The sequence below is a fragment of the Mus pahari genome, chromosome 4, assembly GCF_900095145.1.
Source record: "Mus pahari chromosome 4, PAHARI_EIJ_v1.1, whole genome shotgun sequence".
NCBI lineage: Eukaryota > Metazoa > Chordata > Mammalia > Rodentia > Muridae > Mus > Mus pahari.
Genome location: NC_034593.1, coordinates 139888679 through 139904138, shown reverse-complemented (window position 1 = coordinate 139904138; position 15460 = coordinate 139888679). Strand labels below are relative to the sequence as shown.

At 43.0% G+C, this 15460-nt stretch overlaps 1 protein-coding gene across 1 annotated transcript in view; it reads right to left on the bottom strand.

Annotated features, from left to right (window-relative positions):
* Positions 1 to 15460, bottom strand: part of Pigk (phosphatidylinositol glycan anchor biosynthesis class K) — a 70377-nt gene that overhangs the window by 45019 nt on the left and 9898 nt on the right. The window contains exons 3-4 of the mRNA XM_021196307.2: positions 15074 to 15165; positions 1086 to 1221 (exon numbers count right to left, since the gene is read on the bottom strand). Of these exons, the coding sequence (XP_021051966.1) occupies positions 1086 to 1221; positions 15074 to 15165 (228 nt within the window). The remainder of the gene's footprint in view (positions 1 to 1085; positions 1222 to 15073; positions 15166 to 15460) is intronic.

Below are 15460 nucleotides of genomic sequence, written 5' to 3'. Positions count from 1 at the left end.
TTAACAGTTGAGTCATATATCATCCATGATTTAAAATTTAATTAAAAAGCAGAAAACCCATTCAGCTTTTTCATGGGATTGTTTTCCCTAGACCATGAGTGGAAGATGTGCATGAACATATGTTTACAAGCTGTTTACATGCATGAACACATGTGCATAAGCTGTTCAAGACACAGCAAAATACTGAGGGTTTTAACAGGATCTCTTATTGGCTAACAAGGTAGGGAATGTATCTACTCTTTTAAATGACCAAATGAGAGGTCGAACATTCATTCACATCAATCTGCAGAACTTTTCTGGGCAGCTGTAACTTGAGTACTCTCTAGCTGTAAGACACACAGAAACAGGACAAGTCCTTAAAGGGGCTGACAGCCCGGGACAGGCTGCTCTGACAGCTGATGTGGGAGCTCTGCAGACAGGAGATGGCCTCCCACCCTCAGGGGGCTTGGTGAGAAGGAAGCAGGATCTAAGACGCCTTCAAATTCCAAACAGGCTTGAACTTAAAAACTAAGTTTCTATGGAAGAAGATATGGCATAATACCACTCTCAGCGAGCATGTTACTTCTAACTGGGTGACCAGAACACAGTGGGAGCTTATTTAAGGTGGTCTCATATCAAACAGGTAGGCCTAACCTTCACCACCCAGCACAACCCGTCATCTACAAAGTGACACCTGAGACATGCAATTGAGTTTAAAACAAACAAACAACAACAACAAAAAAAATGCAACAGAAAAGCGTCTCATAATGCTTCAGTAAGTTTACAATCTTGTGGTTGGTTATGCTTATAACTCTCCTGGGCACATAAGGCCCACAGGACACAGACTAGACAAGGTCTATGAGAAGAGGAGTCCTTGTTAGTCATGGGGTTTATCCACAACTAATATGCCAAATAAAACACTGAGGCTGAGACTGCAGAGCAAGCATGAAAAGCCAGCCTTTCCTGTTAAAACAGTCAGCACAACTGTCCTGGTCAACGTCATGCATTTAGTTGTGAACTCCAAAAGCTGACTGAATCCCACCGGAGCTCAACGACAACTAACTGGAGTTTAAAGATGGCTGTCATGCTTCTGATGGACAACGAACCTCATAGCTTCTGTAGTCCACTTCCACGTCGTCTCCATACACATTGAGTTCCATGTTCTTGTGGCTAAACACTGTGGCTGGCTTGGGGTTCCGAGCATTGCACGCCATGTCATCAGCAAGCATCAGGACAATGTGACTAGCAAAAGAATTGCAGAAATCTTTAAATACAGCCCAAAGGCCAACAGATATGGTTAATGTACAAGAAGAAGAATCCTATTCAACCTTTTCCTCATTAGAAATAACTGAATTATCATTGAGGCAGTCAAAGAGCCTTAACTAACTCTCCCATTATAGTAGATATTAGTAATATAACTCAAAGCAGAGAACAGGCATTCTAGAATGAATGTTAGAACTTTTGGTGTAAGTTAACATTTCCCATGTAACAAAGGGAAGCTAAAGGAGCTAGACCAGACATTTTAATATCTAACATCCTCAAGAATGGAAAACTTCAGACATGTAAGCATGAAATCTGCAGTCTGTGAGCCTACTCGAGCCTGCGCGAACCTACGCGAGCCTATGCGAGCCTGAACGAGCGTTGGAGCCAGGCACGGAGCAAACTGTACCACACCAGGCCACACCCCTCAGGAAGGCTAGCCACAGTTTCTCCATCAGTCAAAACCGTGCCACTTACAAACGTCTGGCTGTGATCACAGTGGGAGCCATTTATAATATCTGCTGGCTCCACCCTATCACTCCTATTCAGAATGCTAGTCTTCATCAGCCTTTCTGTGTCTTCTGCTCTTCCCAAGCCACTGACCAGTCAGACTGCAAAGGGTTCCGGACCCTGATAGGCACTGCTCTCATGGTCTGCTTTGCTGCATCCAGGGCAAGAATGCATGAGAACCCTGCATCACACCCTGTCACCATTCCGTGAGGATACAGGTCAAAGGAGGACTCAAATGCACCTGTCCTGGTTACCACCACTTTCAGGCCTGGAATATAGTGGATACTTAATAACTTAAGTGATTCAAATATCTTCATTTTTTAAAGCCTGAAGAGGAAATTGGTTCTACCACTGAAACTTGGTACCATGAGTCAGAAGAATTTTCTTTTCTACATATACTTGAGCTCCCCAGCACAGGGGAAACCAACATGGTGGTATACATAATTAATTTAGCAGAGATGGCAAGAAGAAAATGTTCTGCTGCATATGTTCCAAATACACTAGAGTTCAAGCCTCAAACACTGTGATTTTCTGGGAAGATTTCTACTCTGGAAGCAGTCCAATCCTGAGTGTTTCAGTGTCAGCCCTGCAGCTGTTACATCTCTAAAATGGAAACATGGTTTCACTTTATAACGTAGGAAGATCGTTAGTTTACATTAAGTTATTAATAAATCATATATGTTTCATTAGACAAGACATAACTGATGCACACATGTATAAGTGAGTCTTCCTTCAGGCCATGCTTTGTTTAGAGCTAATTTCTATGAAATGAAATGATTACCATATCAATCACAGTATATGTAATCCATGTGTTTCTAAGAGATAATTTTGAGCCTCAGTGTAAGTACTATTACCCTTAATTAAATATCATCAATATATCATAAAAATAATTTCACTAGTAATGTAAATGAGAAGGTATTGAAAAGAATAGATTACAAAGATTTCAAAGTATAATAGCACATTCTAACTCACTGTTTAGAGCTTTCTGACTTTCTGATGAAATACAAATTTCTCTTTGGTATTTAAACTTTTGTATAACAACACTTAAATATACACACACACAAATACACCACTTGGGCTTATAATTCTAATGACAGACTAAAGATAGAAACTGTATATTAAATCCCAACAAATTAGCAAGCTCACACTGCTATGAAAACCTTACTCATGCTTGGAGGATGAGGGTGACATGACTTTGCTAACGCAAAATGACTGTTGGCCCGGGCCACAGAGGGGTTTCTGGTCTGGGCCCACATGCTGCCAAGTGGTGTCAGTCTCAGTCCACCTTTAGTGTTCTCTTCACTTTGACAACTGCTCTACAGTCGTAACATGATGATAGAGACAGTATCCACTGTTCAATACAGGAGACAGTCCTCAGGGCCTGCTGTTCACAGTCAAGTTGTGTACTTAGGTAACTTCGGGCGGCCCATCAGAATCCCTGAGTGACAGCTGTAACAGTCACAGCTCACCTGCTGACTCCTTTCAGTGTCTTTTCTTAGGGCCAGTTTAGTATCCCAGCAGGGATTTAAACTGGCACTCAGCAGATCAATAAGATCAACCACTGTGGGTCCAAGACACACTGAGAGAGACTGACACTGAAGGCCAGCTTCTGTAAACAGCATGGCCCTCTGTCTTACTAAATGAATACAGAACCCATCACCCAGAAGCAAGCTGCAGGAGGATGCATCTCCAGCTGTCTGGGGGCCTCACTGCCTCATGTGATGACACAGCTCTCACACCCTACTCTGCTTGAGCCACAGCGAACACTTCTTCACAAAACAAAGCGTATGGAATGTGGCACAAGGTAAATTGCAGGCCAAGTCGGCTATCTAGAGGCTATCTATAGAGGCGGTTGTGTTTCTCCAGCCATGTTCTCTAGTCAACACCAGAATTAGGAGGGCCCATCACAGCGCCTGCTGAGCTGGCTGCCTTGTGTACATCTATCCCAGCAGGGCTTTCGTTTGTTCAGACAGAAGTGAAAACGCAGCACAGCTGAGACTTTACTTCACCACACTCATCACTGGACGCCCTGATTGGAGCTGTGAGACTTCTTCATGGCCATGATCACCATACAATTTAAAACGTCTATTTTAAAAAAGAAGAGATTCAACTTTATACAAATGTGTGTGGTATGGTGATGACCTAAATAAATGCTTTCCCAACTCTTGTCCTGGCCAAACACTGGGGCCCAGGACGTTCTGCTGGGTGAGTGTCTGTTCCTTACTGAAAGTGTTCCTCCCCCCCAACCCCCGCCCCAAATGCAACCAGGAATCAAGGGCTATTAATGGCATTTTAAATAGATGGAACTCTCAAAGTCTGGAATATGAATTTGGAATTTCAAAAGACATAAAATTTTACTTACAATAGACTAGCATTGCCTTATTAAAATGTTTTTGTTGAATAAATCAAATAATTGATATTGTTCAAAATATTTTTAATTTTTTCCTTAGAATTGCTATAGTCTATAGGCATCCTACAATCAAAGAATGCTTCCTTGAAGACAACCTGTAACTACTGGAGCCTATAACAAGGACGATCTACCCTCACGATGACCTGTTGGCTATCCTTGTGCTAACAATGACTTCCTGTCCACAGTGTGTTGTGAGACCCCCCCCTTCCGTCCTCTCGGTGTTTGTTCTAGTCCTTGTTCTCGGTGTTTCAGCTGGAAAGGCAGCTGTAGTGAGCGCATGGGTCCCTAGGTCCTTCTTCTCTGTCTCTGAGGTGCGGCCGCCTTTACCCTACAGGCAACCACTCAGGCACTCCACTGCAGCTCTGTAATGACTGGAGGACCAACAAAGGCCAGGCGCAGATAGCCTGAATTCAACCGTATTCTATTTTTATGCTATCTCTTCCTCTTCTATCTTATCTCCGAACTCTTAACTCTTCCCACCAACATAGCACAGCACTAACCCTAGCAAACCTGCCAACAACAGGGCACTCTGAATTATTTGCCTTCCTAGACTGTATAATGCCAGTCATTCTGTACTGAGTGTTAGAAGGAATCATGCAAAGCCAAGCATGCAGCAATGGAGACACCAGCACATGGGAGGATGAGGAGGCCAGTGTTACCCTCAGCTTCATCTCAAGTTAGTGGACAACCGGAACTACAAGAGACCCGGGAAAGAGAGAGTTCCAGTGCAGGGAGAGAAAGAAACACCGAGAACAAGGAAAGGACGGAAAGGGCAGGGGGAGGGGGGAGTCTCACAACACACTGTGGACAGGAAGTCATTGGTAGCACAAGGACAGCAAACAGGTCATCATGAGGGCAGAGCGGCCTTGTTACAGGCTCATGCACAACCAAGTCACACCACAAGCACTTATGAAGTGCTGGGTGTGGCTCGGGCACTGCACTAACGGGATGAGCTTATCACCGAATCACTGTCTTTACTGCTCCTCTGAAGTCTGTACTGTCCTCTCTACTAAGGCAATGAAGCTACAGCACAGAGTATTAGGTGTCAAGCCCTGGGTCACGTGGCTCGAGAGCAGTGGAGCTTGACTGAAATCACCTATCCTGTTAAGGTGAACAACTCTGTGAGGTCCTGAAACTCTATTAACTTAATTTAATACATGTTTCATCTTATACTGATAACCTAATTGACCGAGATGATTAAGTTAGAAGCAGGATCACTGTGACTGCTAATATTCATGACACATAATGAAAATAAAGTAGGCCCTTGAAAGTATAAATGGGTCTTTAAAAAAGATTCTCAAATCTGAGACTTAAAGCCAGGCACTAAGGCACACACCTGCAATTCTAGCACTTGGGAGATGGCAGCAGGAGGATCAGGAGTAGAGGGGGTCAGGAATAGAGGGGGGTCAGGAGTTCAGGGGGTCAGGGGTACAGGGGGTCAGGAGGTCAGGGGGTCAGGAGGTCAGGGGGTCAGGAGGTCAGGGGGACCAGGAGTACAGGGGGTCAGGAGGTCAGGGGGCCAGGAGTACAGGGGGTCAGGAGGTCAGGGACCCAAGAGTTCAGAAAGGTCAGGAGTTCAGGGGGTCAGGAGGTGAGGAGGTCAGGGGGGTCAGGAAGGTCAGGGGGATCAGGAGGTCAGGGGGACCAGGAGTACAGGGGGTCAGGAGGTCAGGAGGGTCAGGAGGTCTGGGGGGGGTCAGGAGGGTCAGGAGGTCAGGAAAGTCAGGAGTTAAGGAGGGTCAAGTGTGTCAGGAGTTCAGTCACTGTTTCGATTCTCACAGCAAGAAAAGCCAAAGTTCCTCCAAGCTTTCTCTAGGGATAATGATGGCTAAGAGTCTGAACAGGTGCATCTCAGATGGTATTTTTTTTACTTATTATTTTATTTTATTAGATATTTTCTTTACTTATATTTCAAATACTATCCCGAAAGTGTCCTATACCCTCCCCCCACCCCTGCTCCTCCACCCACCCACTCCCTCATATGGTATTTTTTTTCTTTTTCTCCCCTTTGTGTATATTTGTGTGTGATGTGTGTATATATGCACGTACCCATGTTAACATGTATAGTACATAAGAATGTATGTGTATGTAAACAGGTGGGATTATAGATGGGGTACCATGCCCACCCCTCATTTATGTAGGCTCTGGGGATTCTGAATGCCAGGCTCATGGGAAGTGCTTTAACCACTGAACTATCTTCCCAGGCTTCCCTTACTAATATTTAAATAACACAGAATACATCAAACACTAGGGATGAAGTGCACTGAGCCACTGACCTGCTCTTTAATGCAACAATCTGTCAAGTAGGGAATAATTAAGCAAGAACAAGACAAAACAGGAGCAATCACAGACCAATCCCAATTAAATGTAATTCAACAAAGCGTTTTTAAGTGGCATGGCTGTGTTCACAGACCTGAATTTAACATAACCATTCCATAGTATTTGTTCCAGAACTGATATAAAATTTTGCCTTAATTATCAATTTCTGAATTCCCTGTTTTAAAAAGATCACAGAAAAATTGGATTGCTTGTAGCATAAAATAAGATTATACAAATAACTACTATACTTTATAAAAAGAGAAAATTGACTTGGGTTAAGAAATGAATAGTTCCTTGGTTCCTCTAATAAGATCCCGATGAATATAATAACCAAATTAATGTAAAAGAGAAAGGAGTTGTGGGTGAGGAACTGGACAAGCCCCTGACTGCACTGCTTAGGACACACTGTCTATGTCACACACTGAGTCCCACTTACAAAGTGGCCACAGGAAAGCAGAGGCACTGGCAGAGGATGCTGGAAGCAAAGAGCTAAGTTTACCCAGTGACAGTCACCACAGCGGTCCCTTTATACACTGGGGTTTAAAGGGCTTTCCTACATATGCACATTATACTTCACGTAATCAGCAGATCAAAGCAATGTCTGAATATCTTTACTGAGCAATAGAGAGTAGAGGGACATAGACAAAATTAGCTGAGGGGTAGTTGTGTGTGTGTGTGTGTGTGTGTCTGCAGAACATGTTAGTGAGCAATCCCTGACAGACTGTATGACCATCTGCTTCTACCTGTCTGAAGCTCACTGTGCTCACCTGGCTGTGCAGGGCACACCAGGAAGCCCATACCTAGGAATGCAGGGCAGGAGAATCGCAAGTTCGCATAGTGAGATCCTAGCTTAAAAAAAAGAAAGGAGGGAAGGAGGGAGGGAGAGAGGGAGAGAGGGAGGGAGGAACTAAGAAAGAAAGAACAGTTTAAGTGAATTAGGTTTAATTAATATGGAGTTTTCCAAAATAACATATCTGAATTCCCTGACCATGCCTTACTCATGAAGATAATTTTAAATGTGAGTTAAGGAATGAGTGTAAAAATTTAACATCAAAGTATCTAAATGATTTGATAACCTCTCATTCATACTTAGACAAATTCTCAGAAACATAAACTTTTGTGAAATATCTTTGCTCTGAGATCAAATTATATTCACACATGTCAGTTCCACTGACTTCTCAATGCTCCAAAGGGTCAGACATAACATTCTAAAGAGAACAGTCCATCAATCCTTCAGGAGAAAATCTCAGAAATTCCTTAGAAACAATTAGTGGCACTTTCTATGGAGACATGTCAAGGTTGTCTGACTTACTGAGAGCTCACTCTCATACCTTCCATCCAAGTCTCAAGCCCTTTGAAAGGACCATAACTTACTTCCCTCTCCTCCCTTCCACCTATGCCCACCTCTGCTGAAATCACACAGATTAGTAAATGTACTGTAAATAGCAAAGGCTCTGAACACACAAACCTGTTGTTGTAGCTGACAGCATGGCACCTGTGTGCCCGTGCAAGTGAGCAGGGAGAGAGTACTTGTGAGTGTGAGTGACTGTGTGTGTGTGTGTATGTCTGTTTGTGTTGGTGTGTGTCAGTGTGTATGTGTGTCTGTGAGAAAGAGAGAGACCAGGTATGGGGAGGAGGAAGAGAAGGAAGAAGGGAAGGTGTGGGAAAAGCAGGAACAGGAGGAGAGATGAAAAGAATCTTCCAGAACTATTCTGTTTGGTCCTGCAGGAGATAGTCAGGCATGAGGGAATAAGAGTCACACTGGCTGGGCAGAATATTCACTCTCACTAAGAACTAATGGCCCACTGGAGCTGACTCTAAGCTTTCAGGGTTCTTAAAAAGGAAGAAACAAACTTATAGAAAATATGACTCTGAGAAGCCCCCAACACTCTTTCTTCCCAATAGTTATCCTTTTTACAGCCCAGTCTAATTAGTCACATACTTAAGTAAAAATCTTTACCACAAAGAACGTTCACTGCCCTTAACAGCGTTACAGAGCAATAACAGAAAGTAAGCACAAGCCCAGCTCTCCTGTTACTTCCTCACACGGCATTCTAAATATCTCGCTTAACCAAAGAATCAGGAAAGCTGTACATGGGAAAAGGATGAGTATGAAAATGTGATACAGCTCTGAGGGAATCAGGAGCGCAGCGGGGGAGACTGCCGCTGCAGATGCTGACAGAGAGGCCATGAGTTTGATCCCTGGCACCAAAGAGGAAAACCACACAGATAAGGTCTTGCAGAGACTTGAACTCCAAGTAGTTTTTATCAATATAGACTTGGGGAACATGGACGGCTCCATTCGGGGGCTGACGTAAATTGGTTTCTCTGTTTTATCTACTGCCTACACAGACATGCTCCTGTCAGATCTTGAAGCAGGCAACAAGCACCAGTGAAAACAGCTCAGTGTAAAACTTCCAACTTTTCCATCTCAGCCATTCTGACAGGTGTAAGGTGGAATCTCAAAGTCATTTTGATTGCATTTCCCTGGTGACCAAGGATGCTGAACATTTTTTAACTGCTTTTTGGCCATTAGAGATTCCTTGTTGAGAATTCTCAGTTTAGCTCTGTAGCACATTTTTTTAAAACTGGGTTATTTGGGTTGTTGGAGTCTAACTTCTTGAGTCATTTATATATTTTGGATATTAGCCCTCTGTTATCTCTAGTGTTGGTGAAGATATTTCCCATTCTATAGGCTGTCATTTTGTTCTATTGATGGTGCCCTTTGCCTTACAGAAGCTTTTTTAGTTTCACAAGGTCCCATTTATTAATGTTGGTCTTCGTGCCTAAGCTGTTTCAATGTGTTCAAGGCTATTCCACACTTTCTCTTCTATCAGGTTTAGTGTATGTGGTTTTATGTTGAGGTCCTTGAGCCACTTGGACTTGACTTTTGTGCAAGGTGTTAGATATAGATCTATTTGCAATCGTCTACATGCAGATATCCGGCTAAACTTGCACCATTTGTTGAAGATGCTTTTTTTTTCCACTGTATGGTTTTGGCTTCTTTGTCAAAAATTAAGAGTTTGTAGATGTGTGGGTTTATTTCTGGGTCTTTGAATCTATTCCATTAATCAATCCATCTGTTTTTATGCCAATACCATACAGTTTTTACTACTATTACTCTATAGTACAGCTTGAAATCAGGGCTGGTGATACCTCCAGAAGTTCTTTTGTTGTTCGGGATTGTTTTTGCTATTCTGGGTTATCTTTCCAAGTAAATGTCAAGGTCTGTAAAAAATTGTGTTGAGCTTTTGATGGGAACTGCATTGAATCTGTAGATTGCTTTTGGTAAGATGGCCACTTTTACTATGTTAATCCTACCGATCTATGAGCATGGAAGATCTTTCTATCTTCTGATATCTTCTTCAATTTCTTCCTTTAGATACTTGAAGTTCTTGCCATACAGATCTTTCACTTTCTTGGTTAGAGTTACACCAAGGTATTTTTATACTATTTATGGCTATTGTGAAGGGTGTTGTTTCCCTAATTTCTTTCTTGTCCTGTTTATCATTTGTATAAAGGAAGGTTACTGGTATTTTTGTTGTTGTTGGGTTTTTTGTTTTTTTTTTTTGTCTTTTTGTTTTTTAGTTAATTTTGCATCCAGCCACTTTGCTGAAGGTGTTTGTCAGCTGTAGGAGCTCTCTGGTAGAATTTTGGGGGTTGCTTTTGTATAGTATCATATCATCTGTGAATAGTGCCAGCACATACTGGTGAGAATGTGGAGCACATGCTGGTGGGAATGGAAACTTGTACAACTGCTCTGGAAATCAATTTGGCAGTTTCTCAGAAAATTAGGAATAGTTCTACCTTAAGACCCAGCTAATACTTCGCCTGGGCATATACCCCAAAAAATGTTCTACCATACCACAAGGACACTTGCTTTACTCATAATAGCCAGAAACTGGAAATAACCTAGATGCCCCTGAACTGAAGGATGGATACAGAAAATATGCTTCATTTACACAATGGAATACTACTAAATTATTCAGAGCCAAGTCTGTTAATAATAGAGTAACATGATCAAATTTTAAAAGATGACAGGCTGATTCAAGACACTATAAAGAGAGAGAGAGAGCTGGGTTTTAGGCACCCACAAGCATGTAACCCAACTCTCCATGACCTTGCCCCAAGCTATCTCCAAGGCCACTGAAGCCTGAGGATGCTGTGTGAAGGATGGAGCACACGAAGCACATGGTTACAGCAGGCACAGCAAGGAATCAGCTTGAGTGACAGGTGTTCCTCCCCTGCTGACTGTTCAGGACTCCTCTGACCAATCCACTTTCTCCATGTGCTAACTGCCACATCCAAGTGCACCACAGTGAGAAACACAGGGAGAGGCACTGTGAGCCAGCCACTCACATCCTTGGCTCACATACTCTGCACTGTCTCTTTGTTGGTTTGGTACCAACCTAAAGTAAAAGACACCAAGTCACCACTGTTGCCCATCACTTTGCAGTCTAACCTAACACACTAACAGAGCAACAACCGACACAAGTCACCTGACGCCAGGTCTACACCCCAATGTTTGTTGAAGGAGGAAGAGACATTTTACTAAATGGTATAGACACAAGCCATCCTCGGGTAAAGAACTCACCTCTGCTCATGCAACTAACTCTGACCAAACTCAATGTGTCACACAATAGGAAAGTAAAAGGGGGCTACTTAGGAAGAAAGTGTTCAGTGGAGAAGAGAAATAAAAGATGACACAGGGTTGAACAGGATCAAAATACATTGTGTATGCGTGTATGTGTGTGTGTGTATGTGTGTGCATGTGCGTGTGCGTGTGCGTGTGTGTGTGTGTGTGTGTGTGTGTGTGTGTACAGACAGAGAACAGGAGAGGGAGGGAGAGAGAAAGCTGTCCACTATTCAGGCCAACATCCAAAAAATATCTGAATAATTATGCTTTCCTTAGAAAATAAGTAAATGTAGAAGGGCTGGGAATGTACCTCAGAGATGAAGCATCTGCCTAGGAGGCATGGGGACCATCCCCACTACCACACACAGAGAGGTCATGTGACTAGGAGGCATGGAGACCATCCCCACTACCACACACAGAGAGGTCATGTGACTAGGAGGCATGGAGACCATCCCCACAACCACACACAGAGAGGTCATGTGACTAGGAGGCATGGAGACCATCCCCACTACCACAGAGAGGTCACGTGACTAGGAGGCATGGGGACCAGCCCCACTACCACACACAGAGAGGTCATGTGACTAGGAGGCATGGGTACTATCCCCATTACCACACACAGAGAGGTCATGTGACTAGGAGGCATGGGGACCATCCCCACTACCACACACGGAGAGGTCATGTGAAAGTAAAGATCCATGAATAGATGATTCTAAAGAACCCTGTTATCAGACAGAACAGTGACAGTGGGGACCACACTGGTATTGGGGAAGAGATAAGCATCCAAAGACCTCTCAACCCAGCCACACACCGAGACAGACTGTTCCCTCATACCTGGCAAACGCCCACCCTTCAAGGTCTTCTGAGGCCTGCAAACTGATCTTTTTATTTTCTAAACACCATAGCACTAAGGTAGTGGCTAAAATACCCCTGTTACCTGGGCCACTATTCTTCTTAAAGCATCTTTCATTTCCTAACCACACTAAATGCCCACCTCATACACACACACACACACACACACACACAAAGATCTTACACACTGTTCCGCCAGGAATATCACATAAAGTGTGAGACACATCAGCTGCCAAAGTAAAAAGGACAGATTGTTCAGAACGTGTAAGGATCTATATTCAAATATCATTATTTACATGTTTAAGGGCTACATGAGAAAAAAACTGTTAGAAAGTGACAGGAGACAAGAGAAAGAACATTCAAAGACACGAACTAAAATTATCTTGATTGTTACTATGGCAGCATATCAGAAACTGTTTACAAAACATATTTATATAGTTCCACTACTTCTGTCCATTACAAATTATAAAGATGATTTTCTGCACAATAAAACAAAAGTATAAACTAGTAATGGAACAAAAATTTAACGCTATTAACATATTGACTTTAATTTTTTACAAACTAATTAGAATGGCTTTAACATACCAGTCAATTAACAGAAATCAGAGTGACCTTCCTACACAGAATTCTACACAATGAAAACAGCAAGACATATGAGTCTGAAATGAACCCAAGATACTCCAAGTGTTTAGGCAAAATAAATGGTCAAAATTAGACGTGACTGACCAAATGTTAGCCCAGAGAAACCAAAACAAGCTAACGAATTGAACAATGAGTCCAAATTAACAAAACACCAGTTACAGCTAGAAATGCTCAGGTCTGTTAGACAGACAGATTCACCACAGTGCTCGTGGGCGTGAGAGGATGCCCACGGTATCTGAGGAAGCTCGGTCTAACAGCTGTGTGTAGGATGAGCCGGGAAGGAGGAGATGCTTCAGACTGCAGAACACACACTCAGGTACCCTGCAGATGGGACCCAGCTCTGCTCAGGACATCTGCTGATGCCTCAGACACTCGTGCTGGCACACCTGTGCCTCGCCTCGGTCTATCACTTCAGGTCAAGTGCAGACGTCTCTTCTGGAATTGTGTGAATGTGTCAGATTTTGGGAGACTTGGGGTTTGAGGGGTTAGAGAGCAACAGGTTCTCATGCACAGAGCCTGCTGAGATGCTGCAGCAGGAAGGCTCAGGCAGGAAGGAGAGACAAAGTGGACAGCAGCCACCCAGTACTTAGGAAAAGAACGTGAGAAACCCAAGGGCCGGTCTGAAGGGTGACTTCAGACTGTTTCCATGACCACCTAGTTACTGCCTTCGATATGGAAATAAACCTTTTAGGATTTAATTAGGTATTTAAATCATATGCATAATTATACCAATCTCTAAAGAGTATTATAAGATAAAGTAAGATAATGTATATTAAGAGAAACCTGTGATTGAAAATGCTATTATAGTAAAGAAACATTTCCCATACTAAACAGCAAAATTATCTCTTTTGTTGTTATTGTTAATTTCTCTTTGTTAAAAAAGGCAGTAAAATAAATAAATAAAAATTTAAAAAAATAAGCAGTATGAAATTCTCATTGTCTGAATCCCCCAATTCATGTCTAGAACAAAGGCTGTATAATCAAAGCTACAAACAAGCATCTGAAATAGAAATAACCTCAAAAGAAATCCTTCAGAACCTCAAGGGCAAACTTAATAAACTCGGCATACATACTAGCACATGCTGTCACTCCCGTCTGCTTCTCATTGAACCTCCAAATCTCCTCAGGCCAGAGCAGGATCTCCTAACGGCTCACAACAGCATGATTCCATCCACTTCCAAATAAAACTACTATGAAGTCTCTGGACAGACAGAGGGCAAAGCTAAAAACCAAAGTGCTACCTGCGAAGGGCCCACTGACAGACAGCAAGAGAGAAGCCCACCTGCACACCTGACAGGTCACCTTCCTTCTCAGACTTAGATGACACTACTAAAAGCAGTAATAGCATGTGCTTGCTTTCATTCCGAGATGAGATGGAGTATGGACACTGAGCTGTGTGTGCTTTTCTAAGACCGAAACCATTTGCTAAGTAGAACACGGCGTCTCTGACCCCCAAGCCGTGCACTGTGTCCTCTGCCTCTGCAGCATCTTATTTATCTCTGCTTCCTCGCTTGAATCCTACAATGGTCCCATTACATTAGCACTACGTCATAGGTGCTGAGCCTTTGAAGTCACAACCAAAATCAGCAAAAAGCCAGGTTTCAAACCCTTGTCTCACTTGCAAGCTCACCGAACGCTCCTCTCCCTTGAGGGGGCTGAATGAATCAATCAACCCTCAACTGAGACCACTGTGCCTTCTGTGGTTGCAGCAGAACCAAACTCGCCATAATAATCCCAATTCCATGGTCTGGGTAAAGGTCCCTGACTCCCTACAAGTAGGAAATGTCCCACTTGAGGGACATTCTGCAGAGGCAGAGCCCATCTTCCTACTCAGAAAACACAATGCCATTCACTCGTCCATCCAGTCACCCTGGAGCATCGACACAGACTGCAGACCTATGTCCTACTACCAGCATGGCATTCCAACAGGTACTAGAAGAAACAGTAAGAAGCTGAGGGTGCCAGGGTTGGCTCTGGGAAGCAGGAGGCAGAAGCAACACGAAGTAGCTTTGGACATCCCGGCCACTGTGCAGCACAGAGCCCAGCTTCAGCAGCTTGCAGCATGGCATCTGTCACCAGGCTGGGTTCATGCCATGATTTTTAGTTTCCCATTCTACTATCTGCTTTCCTGTTCCTGCTTAGCTAAGGCTACAGCTCTCCCCAGAATCTGATGAATAAATCATCACGTTTGGAATCAGTCTTTTTCTGCTTAAAATAGTAACCTGTTAAAAAACTCCAAGGAAAGCGCCTAATAAACAACACAAAAAACCCAGAGCTTACCAAATCCTCTTACCTTAGTGCTCGTAGCTCTCATGTGCACTGTGGCCCTAAGTTAACATCTACGTCATGTATGATGGTATGTCCAACAAGAAAAACTGAGAATCAGGGATCTTTACCTCTTTCAAAATCAACTCAGCTAAGAGCTGTCTTCACAGGGTTTTAAATTAAACTTAGCTGAGCTGGCTTACCTGTCCGGAATACCTAGCCTCTTGACGCTTCTATAAACAGAAAGAGTATTTGCAACATGTCGGTAGTTAAACCAGAATCGGGATGTGCACACCTAGAGGTAAAACAAAAACATGGTTTTATGAGTCAAAGCACGGATTTCAGAATTACTGCACTTCAAGTCTATATGGAAATGCCTGAAGAAAGCATTTCAGACTTAGAAACATCAAAGAACATAAAAAACTTTCAATAAAACCAATCTCCCTAAAGGAATGCTCTTACAACTGATATTAAATTAAGATTACCCAGCTGAGGAGAAAGCAGTTCACACAGAATTTAACCAAATACCAAGCCAACACAGCTTGTCTCCATTTCTGCGCATCTGTAGTGTCCTTATTTCTAAAAGATTT